This window comes from Melanotaenia boesemani, chromosome 9 (genome assembly GCF_017639745.1).
Source record: "Melanotaenia boesemani isolate fMelBoe1 chromosome 9, fMelBoe1.pri, whole genome shotgun sequence".
NCBI lineage: Eukaryota > Metazoa > Chordata > Actinopteri > Atheriniformes > Melanotaeniidae > Melanotaenia > Melanotaenia boesemani.
Genome location: NC_055690.1, coordinates 35934474 through 35951783, shown reverse-complemented (window position 1 = coordinate 35951783; position 17310 = coordinate 35934474). Strand labels below are relative to the sequence as shown.

At 45.3% G+C, this 17310-nt stretch overlaps 1 protein-coding gene across 5 annotated transcripts in view; it reads left to right on the top strand.

The window, feature by feature from the left end:
• LOC121646309 (fibroblast growth factor 12-like) overlaps window positions 1-17310 on the top strand; it is a 76849-nt gene that overhangs the window by 44890 nt on the left and 14649 nt on the right. For 4 of the 5 annotated variants that reach the window (XM_041995229.1, XM_041995231.1, XM_041995228.1 and 1 more), the window contains exons 2-3: window positions 7065-7175; window positions 11820-11923. In XM_041995229.1, coding sequence (XP_041851163.1) covers window positions 7065-7175; window positions 11820-11923 — 215 coding nt within the window. Of the gene's footprint in view, window positions 1-2098; window positions 2244-7064; window positions 7176-11819; window positions 11924-17310 lie in introns of those variants that run through there. The other variant, XM_041995230.1, reaches the window with a different exon arrangement.

The following is a 17310-nucleotide window of genomic DNA, read 5'->3' as shown; positions in this document are numbered from 1 at the left end:
TCCATAAATGCAAGAGAATCTAAAGCTCAGCCAGCAGTTGTACTAAGCATTGCATAATTTTCATCCATAATGTTAAATATTTGATGCTGGAAAGAAAAGAAAAGGCAGAGTGATTCCAGCTCCTGCGATTCCCTCTGGAGACCTTCATGTCTTCAAAAAAAAACCTTTTAGCTTCCTGCTGCAGATAAAAGTTGACCTGAACTCCAGCTGAGGAAGTTTTCGTCGTCGTCGGAGGGATTTCCACATTTCTGAGCCCTGTTGCAGCTTCAGCAAACGGCGTGTTAAAAGAAGTGTGATGCAGCTTCATCCAATCATCTCGTTTACAGTCTAGAGATGTTTCTGACATCTGCAGATGGTGAAAGAGCCCTGCGTCATCCGCTGCAGATACTTCAACATCAGAACTTTGCTTTAATGTTTCGCCATCAGTGAACCCTCCATTGAGGAGATCTGTTAGGATGAAGCCTCCATGAAGTCTGACTCAGGGATTAATGTTGGAGGCTTCCTTCGTATGTTTCAGCCTGAACAAACCCAGAAAAACACATCTGGAGCTAATCTGAGCAACTTTTGGTACTTATGGCTCAGTTACAGGACTCGTGGGTTGAGCAGCTCATTTCTGGGGTTAGCTTGGCTTTTAGCATGAAAACACAGATTTGGATCATGTTTGGTGATGCGTGAAGCAGTTCTGATCTTTAAAGACACATGAATGCCATTTTAAAGACAGTTTAGTTTAATTCACAATAGTCGTCTCACGGTGCGTTTACAGACACAGTCCACTTCAGTCTGGTTCATTTTACTGATTTGTTTATCCCCTGAGGTGGTACCCAGGGTGTCCAGTCAGATTTCAGCTCCGTCTCTGGTTCCAGACACAATAATTGAAGATTTGTCTATAATAAAACATTTGATTTTATTTAGATGGAAAAAAATTTCCGGAATATCCAAGTATTGATTTGAGTCCCCTGGTTAGACAGTAATATAGAGCTAAACGTCGTCAGCATATATATGATCAAATATCTGGTTTGTTTCCATGATCTGACTTAATGGGAACATGTAGATGCTGAACAATAGGGGGGCCAACACCCCCTGGGTGGGCTCTGGGCTTGGTGGGGCCTGGATCGTCCTGCTCTGGAAGGGGTCCTGGGGAACAGGGGTGCCTACTGCCACCAACGGGGTGGCAGCAGTCTGCACTTCAGAATGTCGGGTAATGGTTTGGTCTGCTGGCATTACTGCTGGGGACCTGTGACCCCCGGGTTCCCGTGGTACTGTGCTTCTGAGAGGTGGGGAGGGGGAGTACATGCCATCACTTAAATGGGACCCTGTAAATGCGTGTGTCTGTAATGGCGTCTGTTTGTAACAACGGTGATGGGTGAGTGTATGTTGTCTGTTGATGTGGCTGTCTGGGGCTCCCTGCCCTCTTGCCCGCTTGGGCTGGTCCATCAGATGTTGGTGGGTGGTTGAGTCTGGGGCTGGTTGGGATTAGGGGTATGGATTGGGATTGGATGGGCTGGCCCTTCCCTCCCAGTTTGGCCTTCTTCGGGATGGTCGGTGGTTCTCGAGCATGTGGGGCCCTGAGTTCTGTCCCGGCTTTCCTTTGCCTCCTTCTGTGTGGACGCCGTTCCTGCGGTGGACTGTCTCCGTTCTGGTCTCTGTGGTGGCTGCTGCTTCCTCGGGGTTTGGGGCCTTCCCGGTTCTTGGAGGGGGCGCAGTTGCATTTGTATGGTCACTCAACACAACTCACCTCTAATGTTTAGTTCACACACCTACACACAGACACACGTGCACACACCCTCACACACACACACACACACACACACATATACTAGCTGCTGGTGTGTTCGTTGCTGTTCATGGTTTCTACAGTTTTTCTTCTCACCGCGGCCCCTGTAGATGGTCTATAGATGGTCTGCTGGTCTCTTCAGTATGTTTCCTGCTTCTTTCCAGCTGCAGCAGCCGTTTAGTTTCTCTGTTTAGCTTTGGTTGCAGCTGTTGTGGTTTGTTTTCTATTGGTTTGTTCTCCCTTTTTCTATCTTTTCTCTCCATATTTCTCCTCTATCCACCTTTTTCCTTCTGTTTCTCCGATCTCCAGCAGTTTTAATCAAAACCATATTTTAAAATAATAATAAAGATTCATTTTAGATTCAAAGGGAGCCCCAGATCCAGAAGGCTCCTCTTGGCAGAGTAAAATGGTTCAACACAAGACGGCAGCCAGACTATCATCCTTCCGCCACCATGCTGGACAGGACAGGGTAAAAAAAATAAAGATCAGAAACGTTTTTTTTTTATTTATTTGTTAGCATTTTCCATGTTGCTATGGCAATGTGTCTGTTACATCACATCCAGAAATGAAGCTTTTGGGATGCTCTGCACAATGAAAAAAACAACACAACAAACATCTGAAATGCTGAAGATGAGAAACTCAAAACCATTTCCATGAGGATTACTGACCCTCTACGGCAGGGCTACTCCAGGTCCAGTTAGAGAAACTTTCTTATGATTGTGTCCACCAGGAGGCAGAAGTCCAGCATCATATCAGATTGTGTGTGTATTTTTTTTGTATAAACCGTATGCATCACATATGATACATACGTTTATTTGGCTGGGACAGGTCAGGTTAATGAACACTAATTATCCATCGGTAGTTCAACCAGTTCCAGATTAAATTCTCGGTTTTTGCTCCATTTCTTCCTTTTTTCTCAGCTTTCTTCACCAGGCTTGTCTGTTTCTCTGTCTCCCATCTTTCCACGTGTTCCCGCCTCTAACTCTCCTCTGTCTGCGCTGGAGTCACCTGACTGGAATGCACAGACCTGATTGGCTGTTACGTGGGATGGTTTCATTTGCATGCACTTGCTCTTCTTCTAAACAGAGACGTCGATGAGTGTGGGGTTATATGGGATGCAGGTTGAAGTAGATGGGGAGTGGGGGGAGGGGGCCGATAGCACCCTGGTTCCCGGGGTGTGCGGCTGGAACATCGGGGTGTGTGCTGGCCTACGCCGGGTGGCTGTCTGGGGGGGCCTGGTCCTCCTGGGCATGTGGCGGGCCCTCTGCCTTTGGGGGGTGGGGCGGCCGCCTCTGGGCTCCTGGGGCCCTGGGCCCTTCGCTTGGGCTGCCCTGGGTGGGCCGGTCCCTGGCGGGGCCGGCGGCTGCTGATCTTGGCCCACTGGGGCCTGTGCCCCGGGACCGTGGGGGGCTCTTGCTGGGGCTCTCCTCTGCCGCCCTTCGGGTGGGGCTGGAGTTGTCTTTGTGGTGGGGTGGCATGGGTTGGTGCTCCGGGTCTGCTACTGAGGGCCCGGCCCAGGCCCTGGTCCGCCTCTGGCCGCCGTGGAGGCGAGGTCACATTTGCATGATCTCACTCACCACTCTTCATCACTGATCACTCCTTGTTTCTCATGCTCTGCATGCTGACACAGTCACTGAGTTGTCTAGTGGGTTTTTAATACTAAGCGATAATTATAAAAAAAAAAATTTGTATTTTTCCTGTGAGTTAGTATCTGGTCGCTGTTATGTCTTTTTGATTTGATTTGGTTATTATTTAAAAACTCTTAATGACTGTTTTTTGTTTTTTGTTTTTGTTTTTTGTTTGTTTTGTTGTTTATTTTTTTCTGTGTGTGTGTTTCTGTTTTTGTAAAAGTTGTAGGAAATGTTCTGGTGTGTTCATGTACAGGTGTAACAGTTTGTTGTCTGGTGATGGTGTGGGTTGAAGGGTCGTTTCCTTCTGTCTGTGATCTTTTTGTCTCCTTTCTTCTTTCCTTTTTGCTCTTTTTTGCTATTTTCCATCTTTTTCTGTCCCCTCCGGTCAGGTCCAGCAAGATTACATAGATTCCATGATTCAAAGTAAATAAATAAATAAATTAATCACATTATCAAGAGGAGCCTTACCCATAGGCCTCCCCTTGGCAGAGCAAATTTGTTCAGCACGATACAGCAACCAGATTATCATTTTGCTGCTATGATGCTGGACAGGACAAGTTAAAAAAAGAAAAAAAAAACAGAGACGTCGAAGTCCGGTCCTCCAGGCTTCTGTCCTGCAGGTTTTAAATGTTTCCTGCTCCAGCCTGGTTCAGATCAAACGGATCATCAGTCGAATTCTGCACAAAGACCAATTAATTCCAGCAGCGTTCATGCTTCTCATGAGCTTCAATTTATTCTAGGTTAGAAGTGAGACTGAAAAACTGGACTTGAGAAAGGAAAGAAGTAGTTCTGTTTCTTACAATGAAATCAGTTATACTGGACCTTAAACTCTGCCATATAAAATAGATCTGCATGTGGACAGAGGACAAAAATAAGCTTCATCAGTCTGACAAAAGTTCATTTTTAGATCAACATTTTTTTGAAAAGATAAAAAAATTCTGCAGTGTAGAAATATAATAAATAGATTTCTTCTGTCACTGGACAGATGCTTCAGCTCCACATGTCCTCTGTGTTCTGACTTGTTTTTAAAGCGCAGGCGACACAATTTACACAGAAATGATCATTTCATTTTCAGTTTGTAATGTTCCCGTGAATAATCCCACACAGACGAGTCGTGTGCTGTGCTCGCTGCGTCTGCAGCCTCTCTGCTGCCGCGGTGCTGCCGCGGTGCTGCAGGGCATTCATGCTTTGTTACGTTAGAGTGTGCAATGCATCATGGGTAACGTAGTGTGCTGTAGCACCGGGTCTGTTATAGGACCTGTTAGAGCAGAAAAGCTCCACCAGGTTGGGAAACATACGTTTCTTCCATGGCTGGAGGTCCTGACTCTGGACCAGCCGGCAGCTTCTCTTCAACAGCTTCGCTTCAGTGTGTATTAACAATAGAAAGTTTAAATGAATGTATAAATAGAAACGATGATGACAGCAGGAAGGCTGTCAGCTGGGCAGATACTAGAACACAGGCGGCTTCTCTGTGATCCTGTAGAAACAGGACCGGATCTGTCAGCTTCATCACATCGCAGCTCGTGACGAGGTGTTCATCCCCTCGCAGATGTTAGAATTCACGGCTCAAACATCGTGAGGCTCATAAATTTAGCTCCTCTCAGAGGAAAAGCCTCTGGATCAGACTGTGATCAGTGATTGCAGCTGGCAGATGAAACCGTCTCCATGACAGACCTGGTCTCCATCTTTTAATACGCCGGCAATCACATGCTTCCCGGTTGTTATCCCACCAAATGAAACTAAGGTTTAGATTTTCTCCTTTTTAACAATTTAAAAATAGTTTTCTTCTGAGAGGAAGAGGGATGAGAGACAAGAACAGGAGGGGAAGAAAAAACAAAGCTTTAAAAAACACGTAAAGTTTTAACTCTTAGAGGTCTGAATCTGTTTTGCTCCTCATATTCTTTTAATTTAGTTGGTACACTGTAAAAACATAGGGGGGCTAAAAATGTTGAGGGAACAATGAAAACGTGTGTGTGATGGGCTAGAACACATACATTTATTAATCACATGCAGGGAGGGTCTCAAACGATTACATAAACACTCACCTCGCAGTGCAGAACAGAGGCAGGATGGGAAACATGCCAACGACCCACCATCAAGGACCAGTCCCCGCTACCGCTACACGGCGGTTTCTGGAGTAAACTCAACTTCTGGTGCTGTAAAGAACGCTGTCGCGGGTTTAAGCGCTCACACTTTATTTAAACATAATAAAGAGGAGGACTCAGTCTTAAAGTTCGTTCAGATGTTCGTGTCTTTGAGCTGAAAGAGCTGCTGAAGTTGTAAGGAAACAATCCAGGAGGTCGGGGTTAATGAGGTCAAACACCTCTTCAAGTCCAGGTTTGCCTCACATTCCCTTTACACCTGGACCATCAACCAGTCAGTCAAATTTTATTTACAAAGCACTTTACAACAACCATGGGTGATCGAAGTGTTGGCAGAGACAAAAATCAAGAGCTTGAAGTGGACTGTTGACGTAGTTCAAGGGTGTTGATGAACCTGTACCTACTGCTCAGGTTCAGCCCTAATCAACAGTTTGTTGGCTGATATCATTGATTATGGCTGCGATGATGTTACCATGGAAATATTCAATTGTCCTTAAAAACAAGATGATTAATGATAGTGATTAAGAGGCATGTGGACTCTTTAACGCAGACCTGCACCACCTGGCTGGTGTTGTGGTTAGCACGTTAGCTCACAGCCAGTTCGAGCTTCGGCCTGAACGGACGATGGTCTCCTTCCAGCCTAACATGAGACGTTCACCTCAAAGACACGAGCAGACCTGAGGTTCTACTTTGAGTTCATCCCTTCTTTTATCTTCACACACCAGGAGTTGACTTTACTCCACGTTGTTGAGTTTACTGAAACAATCTTTGCTCAGTTTTTTACAGTGTATACACCACATGAAAATGGTCGCAGCACAGCTTCTCCTCATCTGCTGTTTCCAGGAACAAAATAAGGATCAATGACAGAAATATTGAATTTAAAAATCACGGTGTTCCACAGACCCGAACAACCATCTCACCTGCACGCTGCCGTTAGTTCCCTTAATGCAGACACAAATCATCTGAAGTGGTCTTAACTAAAGAATTTCATTTCATCACACAGCTGATCTGAAAACTTTGTTTTTTTTTTAACTGTTTGCTCTCTGAACTAAGGAGGAAATGTTAACATGTGATTTGGGTTTTACAGGATCAGGAGACCTTTTGGTTTCATTACTTCTAGTTTTATCTGCTTTGAGGTTGAAGGCAAGCCTCTGCTGAGCGCGTCCGGATGTTAAGTAGCACAGCAGCCTGCTCCACATCAGCTCCTCTGTCTTCTGCTCTATTTCTGCCGTTTCGAGGCCTTCTGGCCCACATTGTTCAGTCTCCAGCATGTTGACGTCCGGCTGAGTCATACAGGAGGACCTGTGGCCTCGGGTTTCTTCTCTGATGGTTGCTGATGGACGGATGCTGGGAGGAGTTGCAACTGTAGACTGTGTGAATGTGTGTTAATCTTCTGGTGAGTCTGCTGGTGGGATGAATCAACGGTGTGACAGCGTGGAAAGCCTGAGTGAGCCGTGATGGGGGTGCAGAGCAGAGCATGGGGTACTAATGTGCTGAAACAGTGTTCAGAGACCTGGTCCAGGGAAAGCCAGCTCATCCCCATGCGTTGTGTTGCAGAGCCGCAGCTGAAGGGCATCGTGACACGCCTCTTCAGCGAGCAGGGCTTCTTCCTGCAGATGCAGCCGGATGGATCCATCAGCGGATGCAAAGACGAGAACAGCGACTACAGTAAGTCTGACCTAAACCTGCAGCACAGAGCCTGTTAGACACCAGAAAAAATAAACTGTTACAGGAGATCCCAGCGTTTCTGGTATGTACAGTTATTATTTAATAATGTTGGCACAAAATGTTTTTAGTGCCACGAAGTTCCCACAAAGAACGAACTGAAATGACACCTGATTTTAACGTTTATCAGCTGTAAGGTGTGCAGATAAAATCAACAATCACTGATTTGACTAATAAAACAGACATTTAGACCAGTTATAATCCAGTTGAACCAGATCCACCATGTGATCCACACCAGTCCTGTTTACAGCTTTGTTCATATAAACCATTTCATAAAAGTAATGCCCTAGCTAAGGAAAAACCTCTATTGGGACCAGGACCAGGAAGTAAAACCTCAGTCGGGGCCAGAACCAGGAAGGAAAACCTCCATCGGTACCAGGACCAGGAAGGAAAACCTCCATTGGGACCAGAACCAGGAGGGAAAACCTCTATCAGGACCAGAACCAGGAAGGAAAACCTTCATCGGGAGCTGGACCAGGAAGGAACAGCTCCATCAGATCCAGAACCAGGAAGGAAACCCTCCACTGGGACCAGGACCAGGAAGACAAACCTCCATCGAGACCAGGAAAGAAAACCTCCATTGGGACCAGAACCAGGAGGGAAAACCTCTATCAGGACCAGAACCAGGAAGGAAAACCTTCATCGGGAGCTGGACCAGGAAGGAAAAACTCCATCAGATCCAGAACCAGGAAGGAAACCCTCCATTGGGACCAGAACCAGGGAGGCAAACCTCCACCATCGCTTCCATGAATGAGGAGAAATCAGAGAGTTTCCTCTCATTCCGAACATTTTCCGTCACATTCCTGCAGCAGATCCTCGTCTCTCTGCTGGAAAAGCAGAAGGAAAGGAGGACAAGAGGAGGAGGAGATGTTTAGGTTTTCTCTCAGATGATCCGAGTTAAATAAAGGAGGATTAACAGCAGCATTGCCACCGGCCTCTTCCTCCTCCACCTCCACCTCCTCATCCTCCTCACCCACACTGCAGCTCTGTCCCCGAGGATTAAATCACCCCTCGTCACTCAGTCCTCCGTCGCCTCCGTCTCTTTTATTCTTTCTTTTCTCTGCTTTATCAGCCGCAGGCGGCACGGCACATCAGCGAGCTGCAGAGGATTTTAACCACCGTCACACATCCAGCAGAACACCGAAAAACACAGACGTCCTCCTCGATGTGATCAGGACACTTTTCTGCACTTTGCCTTTAATTATTTGAACAGCAAAAAATTTATACAAAGACGTTAGATGTTTCTTTTTTTAACTCGAGAAGGAATTTCCTACAGCTTTTACTGGCAAACTAAGCTGACAATCATCAGGAGTTCTTAACCTTTATTTTTTCCTAAAGTTCCTAAAGAAATAAGACAACAACAACATGTATCAAGGTACCAGGAACACACACACCTGAACCAAAGCATCTCTTAGTGTATAAACCCACTGGACACCTCAGTGACTGTCAGCATGCAGAGGATGAGGAATGAGGAGGATCAGAGATGTGATCCTGCAGATGTGACCACGCCTCTACGGAGGCTAGAGGCAGACTAGGGCGGCCCAGAGACCTGGGCCATCAGCAGAATCCTGGAGCAAACCCCCCCACCACAAAGACCACCCCCGACCCACCCAGAGGGCGGCAGAGGAAGGCTCCAGCCCGAACCCCCCACGGTCACAGGGCTTAGGCCCCGGTGGGCCAAGATCAGCAGCCACCGGCCCTGGCAGGCACCAGCCATCCAGGACGTCCAGGGTGAAGGGCACCGAGCCCCAAGATCCTGGAGGCAGTCCCCTCCGCCCAAGATGATGTGCACGCCTCCCAACACTGTACATGTATGTGAAAGGGCAGGAAGGAGAGGGGTCCTGGGATGTAAGACCAGAGGGAAGCAGACTTCCCTCTAGAAGGTGAGCTGCTGGTGGCAGTAGGCACCCCTGTTCCCCAGGAGGCCACCCAGGGCAAGACAGGCCTCCCCCCACGATCAGGACACACACCACTGCAGCCAATGAGTCGCCACCAAGCCCAGAAGGCCACACCCACAACATGCCGAGGGGGAAGGAGAGGAGGGGTAGGAGGACAGTGAGCGAGCCCAGACACACGTCTCCCACCACCCCCAGGCCCACCCAGGTCTCCCCCACAAGTGCATGCGAACCCCCCCCCCCCAACATACACACCAATATCCATGCACACACACACACACACACACACACACACAAACCTTCCAGTCTCACCCCTAAACACACCCCAGCACCTCCCCAGCAACCAGACACCAGGCCATGCTTTCCGACATTTCCACCAAGACGACATTAATGTTTCTGCCAGAAATACGCTAGATGATTCCGACCTTTCTGCCTCAGACGTTTCTGGTGTTTCCACCACAAAGATGTTAGAAGTTTACGACATTTACGCCACAAAAATGTTTCCACCACAAAGATGTTAGACATTTACGACGTTTACGCCACAAAAATGTTTCTGGTGTTTCCACTACAAAGATGTTAGAAGTTTACAACGTTTACGCCACAAAAATGTTTCCGATGTTTCCACCACAAAGATGTTAGACATTTACGACGTTTACGGCACAAAAATGTTTCTGGTGTTTCCAACACAAAGATGTTAGAAGTTTACGATGTTTACGCCACAAAAATGTTTCAGATGTTTCCACCACAAAGATGTTAGACATTTACGACGTTTACGGCACAAAAATGTTTCTGGTGTTTCCAACACAAAGATGTTAGAAGTTTACAACGTTTACGCCACAAAAATGTTTCCGATGTTTCCAACACAAAAATGTTAGAAGTTTACGACGTTTACGGCACAAAAATGTTTCTGGTGTTTCCAACACAAAAATGTTAGAAGTTTACGACGTTTACGGCACAAAAATGTTTCTGGTGTTTCCAACACAAAGATGTTAGAAGTTTACAACGTTTACGCCACAAAAATGTTTCTGGTGTTTCCAACACAAAGATGTTAGAAGTTTACGATGTTTACGCCACAAAAATGTTTCCAATGTTTCCAAGACAAAGATGTTAGACGTTTACAACGTTTACGCCACAAAAATGTTTCCGATGTTTCCAACACAAAGATGTTAGAAGTTTACGATGTTTACGCCACAAAAATGTTTCCAATGTTTCCAACACAAAGATGTTAGACGTTTACACAACAAAAATGTTTCTGAAGTTTCCACAAAATGTTTCCGATGTTACCAACACAAAGATGTTAGACGTTTACGCAACAAAAATGTTTCTGATGTTTCCACAAAATGTTTCCGATGTTACCAACATAAAGATGTTAGACGTTTACGCAACAAAAATGTTTCCGATGTTACCAACATAAAGATGTTAGACGTTTACGACGTTTACGCCACAAAAATGTTTTTACGATGTTACCAACATAAAGATGTTAGACATTTACAACGTTTACACCACAAAAATTTTTCTGTTTCCACCACAAAGATGTTAGACTTTTACGACTTTAACGCCACAAAAATGTTTTCAATGTTTCCACTACAAAGATGTTAGACATTTACGACGTTTACGCCACAAAAATGTTTCCGATGTTTCCACTACAAAGATGTTAGACGTTTACGACGTTTACGCCACAAAAATGTTTCCGATGTTTCCACTACAAAGATGTTAGACGTTTACGACGTTTACGCCACAAAAATGTTTCCGATGTTTCCACTACAAAGATGTTAGACGTTTACGACGTTTACGACACAAAAATGTTTTCAATGTTTTCACTACAAAGATGTTAGACGTTTACGACGTTTACGCCACAAAAATGTTTCCGATGTTTCCACTACAAAGATGTTAGACGTTTACGACGTTTACGCCACAAAAATGTTTCCGATGTTTCCACTACAAAGATGTTAGACGTTTACGACGTTTACGCCACAAAAATGTTTCCAATGTTACCAACACAAAGATGTTAGATGTTTCCGATGTTCCCAGCAGACATTTCTACAAACTTCCTTTAAACACTGAAAAGCAGAGATAAAACGAAAGATTCCATGTAAAAATAAAGTCAGAAATTTCGACCCGTCTGATGGAATTTTAGTTTTTAAATTATTTTTTTTATAATGTAAAGTTTTATTCTAACTAATCCAGTTTGTGTTTTTCTTTTCCAAACTTTACACCAACAGGTTAACGTGATTAAATTACATTTCTGATGAACACACAACTTTGTTTCATTAAATCAGAATAATTAATTCATATAACTTATAAAAAACTTACAAAAAGTAGCATTAACTAGCCTATGAAATGAAGTAGCTCGTCCTATCATACATGCCTTATTGGCTCATTAAAATCAAGTCAGCTCCTGGTTTATATGTTCACCCTAACAGGTCTAGTTGACCCAGTTCAGTCAACAAAATTCTTTCTCACTAAATTAAAACATTTGTTTTACGTGGAAATTCTGTCTTTATATTACGTAAGTAGTTTTTTTCTTCAGTGTGGCATGTTCTGCTAAAACATGATTTAAAACAGTTAAAACTACAAAGTATGATTTTATTCAATAGAAGCTAAATGTAAGTTTGCCTTTTCTGAGGCTGGTTTCTCTCTCTCTCTCTCTCTCTCTCTCTCTCTCTCTGTGTGTGTGTCTCTCACCCTCCAGCTCTGTTTAACCTGATCCCAGTGGGTTTGAGGGTCGTGGCCATCCAGGGAGTGAAGGCTGCGCTCTACGTGGCCATGAACGCCGAGGGATTCCTCTACACATCAGTAAGACACCGAGCACTGACCTGCTGTCACCTCACCAGTCTAATAATGTCGATCAATAAACAAACCGTGATAAAAAGATGTCCAGAAGGATCCCAGTCATTTCCAGCCTGATGATAAAAACACTCAGGCTAATGGAAAAACTGAGTCCTGATGTTGGCTCGGTTAACTCAGACTGGCATTTACATCTCCAGGCTTCAGATAAAGCCCTGCAGGACTCGAGTTGGAGTTTTCATTGTGGAGGAACTTTTTCTGTTCCTAGCATACGGAAGCTGAGAGAGGGGTTTGTTATAGCAGCCATTGCCACTGGAATGGAGTTTCCCCAACTTTTATAGATGCAGAAGTAGGAAAAATGTAAGTCTTCATACACTAAAGAGCTGTATGAAAAACATGGTAAACACTAAAGACGGGATGATGTAATTACAAACTGCAGAATTAGTCACACGCAGCCGTGAAAAAGAGCGAATAACCTCACCCTTATTATTTACTGAACAAAAGCAGCTATAACAATAAGCTGAAATCGATAAGGCAGCGAAGGAGAAGCCGGATACAGTGATGAGCAGGGCTGGGCGATATGAACCAAATCTTATATCTCGATATTTTTTACCTGAATCACGATATACAATATATATCTCGATATGTTTTTTTGTCAAGTAACCAAAAAGACAGCTCTAATTTACAGCCTTTAGTGCCAAATATACTTTTAGTAAGGATCAGCAGCACGTGCATTAAAACAGCTGACTGAAATTAAAGTACCTTTATATTAAATTAAATGCTCCTTAAATAAAATAAATTAAAAATACTTTTCAATGACCATAACAAAAACACAGCTGTGCAAAATGCAAAAGAAAAGATGCTTTTAACTCAAAATAAGCTATCTCAATATAAATGATGTTACTTCCTTCTATATTGCGTCTGATAAAGTCTCGATATATTTGAAAATCTCAATGTATTGCCAGGCCCTGGCGATGAGCTTCAGAGGGAGAAAAACCTGACAGTCGTCTGCATAAAGATGAAAGGAAATACTATGTTTCTGGAAAACAGTGGCAGCAGGTACAAAGAGAACAGAAGTGGCCCGAGACTTGAGCCTTGTGGTACTCCCCAAGGGAGATGCTTTTGAGGTGAAGCCTTCAGAGCTGGATAGCGTTAGCTAACTCTCCACCCTGGGCACGCTGTCCTGCCTCCTCACCTCCATTTACACAATTGTACTTTTAAATCGGATTGTATTTTCGTTTTGTTTAGACAAAAATGTAGCCTGTTAGGGTGTCTGGGACTACTCCTTCAGGTGCATCCATACGGTGCTTCAGCATCACCAACCCACCGATTTTTAGTCAGTAGTTTTCTGTTGTGTCACGTCTTCCTAAAGGAAAACAGTCTCTTCGCGTTTGTTGTAGAGTTTAAAGGATTTGATTAGAACCACGAGATGAAGTTGCTCCTCAGGTTTTATTTTTCACTCTGCTGATCATATTTCTGGACGGTTCAGTCACGCTATCATTCCCTCTTTGTAGAAAAGACCCAGCTTTTTAGTTTAGACTCAGCTTTAGAGACAAACCTGGTAACATCTTGTCCTGAACCTGTGCAGCACACACAACTTTCAGCTACAGATGCTACATCGCTGCTTCGCCTAAGAGAGTTCTTCTATCAATAATTCATGCATTCTCCTTCCATAAAACTTTAAAATGCAATTCTTCAGCTGTTTGTGCACAGCGAGTGGAACAAGATGGAGATGGAAGCAGGAAGGATGAGGAGATGATACACTGCATATGTGTGTTTTCTCTGAGGGGAGGAAAATTCCTCGGGCAGATTTCCCCTGTAATACATGACAGGACAAGATGAGGCAGTTCAACAAAGATAAAAATCACAATTAGCTGCAGGAGCAGCTCATTTCAGAGACTACTGCAATAAATGATAGAAGGAAACAGGAAAACCACCTGGAATTTAGATGTAATTTAAGATGTAAGAGGTCACTGCTAGCCTCACAGTCACGTTTAGCTCATCAGTGTGTGAAATGGTGAAGCTAGCGTCTAAAACCAAGGCCCAGTCTGATTTTTTTACCCCTTGCTTTTTCCTACCCTCCTCCCTTAAAACGAAGTGGTGGTAGGGGTGAAAACATTCCCCTGTGAAATGAGATACTTCGACCATTTTACTTCGTCGCTAGTTACCATGTCAGACAAAGCGACAGTATCTATGACAACCGCATGGCAACCAACTGATAACAAAGATGGCGCCTGCAGCTGTGCAGTTCTGTAAATTCTGGCAAATGTTAGTGGCGTTAGCAAACTTGCTAACATTAATATTCATGAACGTTACTGATTAGCAGCTAGCGATGAGTTAGTGATTTTGACAGCATCTCTATGATAAACAGGGTTGTAAATAAGTGGCCATGAGATGGAAGACAGTTTAAGATCATTTTTACATCCTTATTGATGCTGAATAAACATTTCTGGGTGTCCTCACTGCATCTGTCTACATTTTTGCCGTTGTATCCGGTGTATGTTGGAAAGTTTTCTGTACCCCTTCGCTTGAAGTTCGGTCCTCGGCTGTCTTCATTTGGAGGGTAGTTTGGCCCTCAGGACTTGAGTCTTGTGGTACTTCCCCGGGGGGGGAGTGGAGGTAAAATCATCAACTATGGGAGGATAAGATAAATTAGGTCTGTAAAACTGAACATCCAGGTTGTAAAAACAAAGCAATGTTTAAATGAATACATGCTAATAAAAAGATTCTAAATCAGTAATCAAATTACCTTTTCAAGATTCAAATAACTTTATTAATCCCTGACAGTTTTGCAGTCTCTCTATTGAAAGAAGATTAAAAAAAATTACATAACCACAAACACCGTTCAGACATCCTGAAGGAGTCAGCGCAGTGGATCAGTCAGGACCAGGTCTGCATGTCATCAGAAACATCCAGAAGACCAGGGTATTATAGACAGGAAGTAATAAATAAATAACTATATAATCCATTTTAGGGGCTGCATGGTGGTGTGCTGGAGAGATTGTTCCTGTGGATGAGAAATGTTTAAGCTTCACTTTTGAGGATGAATGTCTCACAAATTGTGGATTTCTCTTTTCAGTCACATAATTTAGTTACATGATTTGACAGTAATTTCACTGTTTGACACAATCGGAGTCCATGAACATGAGCACCAGGATTCAGTAACAGGTCGAGCCCATTTATACAGTAAACTTTGTATTAATGAGAAGGCAAATTCCAGTTTAACCCATAAAGACCAGACCCATGAAAAAATGGTAAGAAAAGTCCAATTTTTAAAATATGAGGTCTTTATTTGGCCCTTTAACAAAATGTAACAAAAAAATTTACATTTTATTGGGGGAGATATCTACCATTTATTACCATGTGATAGTTTAAAAATATTATAATTTGGTTTTCTGTGGCCCCCCTCTGGAGCCAGGCCTGGAGGTGGGGCACGGAGGCGAGCGCCTGGTGGCCGGGCCTTTGCCCATGGGGCCCGGTTGGGCTCAGCCCGAAAGGTGACATGGGCCTCCCTCCCGTGGGCTCACCACCTGCAGGAGGGGCCATAGGGGTCGGGTGCAGTGTGAGCTGGGCGGCTGCCAGAGGCGGGGACCCTGGCGGTCTGATTCTCGGCTGCAAAACCTAGCTCTAGGGACGTGGAATGTCACCTCTCTGGCAGGGAAGGAGCCTGAGCTGGTGCTCGAGGTTGAGTGGTTCTGGCTAGATATAGTTGGACTCACCTCCGGGGACTCCTCCGTTCTGCTGGGGGACTTCAATGCTCACATGGGCAATGACAGCGAGACCTGAAGGGGCGTGATTGGGAGGAACAGCCCCCCTAATCTAAATCCGAGTGGTGTTTTGTTGTTGGACTTCTGTGCTCGTCATGGACTGTCCATAACGAATACCTTGTTCAGACATAAGAGTGTCCACATGTGCACTTGGCACCAGGACTCTAGGCCGCAGTTCGATGATTGACTTGGTAGTCGTGTCGTCAGACTTGCGGCCGCATGTTCTGGACACTTGGGTGAAGAGAGGGGCGGAGCTGTCAACTGATCACCACCCGGTGGTGAGTTGACTCAGATGGTGGGGGAGGATGCTGGTCAGGCCTGGCAGACCCCAGCTGATCGGCGGGCTAAGCGGAGCGCAGCTTTGGCGGTCGCATGGGAGGAGTTTGGAGAGGTCATGGAGAATGACTTCCGGACAGCTTTGAGGAGATTCTGGTCCACCAGCTGGCGGCTCAGGAGGGGAAAGCAGTGCTCCGTCAACACTGTGTACAGTGGGGATAGGGGGCTGCTGACCTTTACTCGGGACGTTGTGAGGCGGTGGAAGGAATACTTCGAAGACCTTCTCAATCCCACCAACACGTCTTCCGATGAGGAAGCAGAGTCTGGGGTAACTGGTGCTGACTCTCCCATCTCTGGGACTGAGGTTGTTGAGGTGGTTCAAAAGCTCCTCGGTGGCAAGGCCCCGGGGGTGGATGAGGTCCACCCGGAGTTCCTTAAGGCTCTGGATGCTGTAGGGCTGTCTTGGCTGACACACCTCTGCAGCATCGCATGGACATCGTGGACAGTTCCCCTGGACTGGCAGACTGGTGTGGTGGTTTTCGTCCCGGTCGTGGAACAGTGGACCAGCTCTACACCCTCTTCAGGGTCTTTGAGGGGACATGGAAGTTTACCCAACCAATCTACATGTGCTTTGTGGACTTGGAGAAGGCATTCGACTGTGTCCCCCAGGGACTGAAGCGGTTGGGATGAAAATCAGCACCTCCAAGTCCGAGACCATGGTCCTCAGCCGGAAAAGGGTGGAGTGCTCACTCTGGGTCTGCAATAGGGTCCTGCCCCAAGTGGAGGAGTTCACGTATCTCAGGGTCTTGTTCAGGAGTGAGGGAAGGATGGAATGGGAGATCGACAGGCGGATCGGTGCGGCGTCTGCAGTGATGCGGACTCTGCATCGGTCTGTCATTGTCAAGAAGGAGTTGAGCCAAAAAGCAAAGCTCTTGATTTACCGGTTGTTAGAGTAAGCAGAAGTTGACAATTTAAAGTTTCTCCCTTAAGCTTGGGTAATGATTTGCGGTCTCACCTGCTCTGCAGAGGACAGGATGTGGCGGTCACTGCTCTGTGCGATAAGGGTTATGAAGTGATGTATGCTGATGTGTTTCCCTGTTTGAACTTTGCTTGAACTTTGCTTGCTCTACTGAAGTGCGAAATCTGCTCAATAAAGAGGCTGCGCTGGGGTTGAGACTTCGGAGTTGACACCAGACACTCTCTGAGTGCTGAACCACCGTCTCTCCCCATCACGATGAAGCTGACTTCACTCTGAGTTCTTTGTGTCTTATTTTATGATAGAAAAATACCCATCACCGGTCAATCTACATTCCTACCCTCACCTATGGTCACGAGCTGTGGGTAGTGACCGAA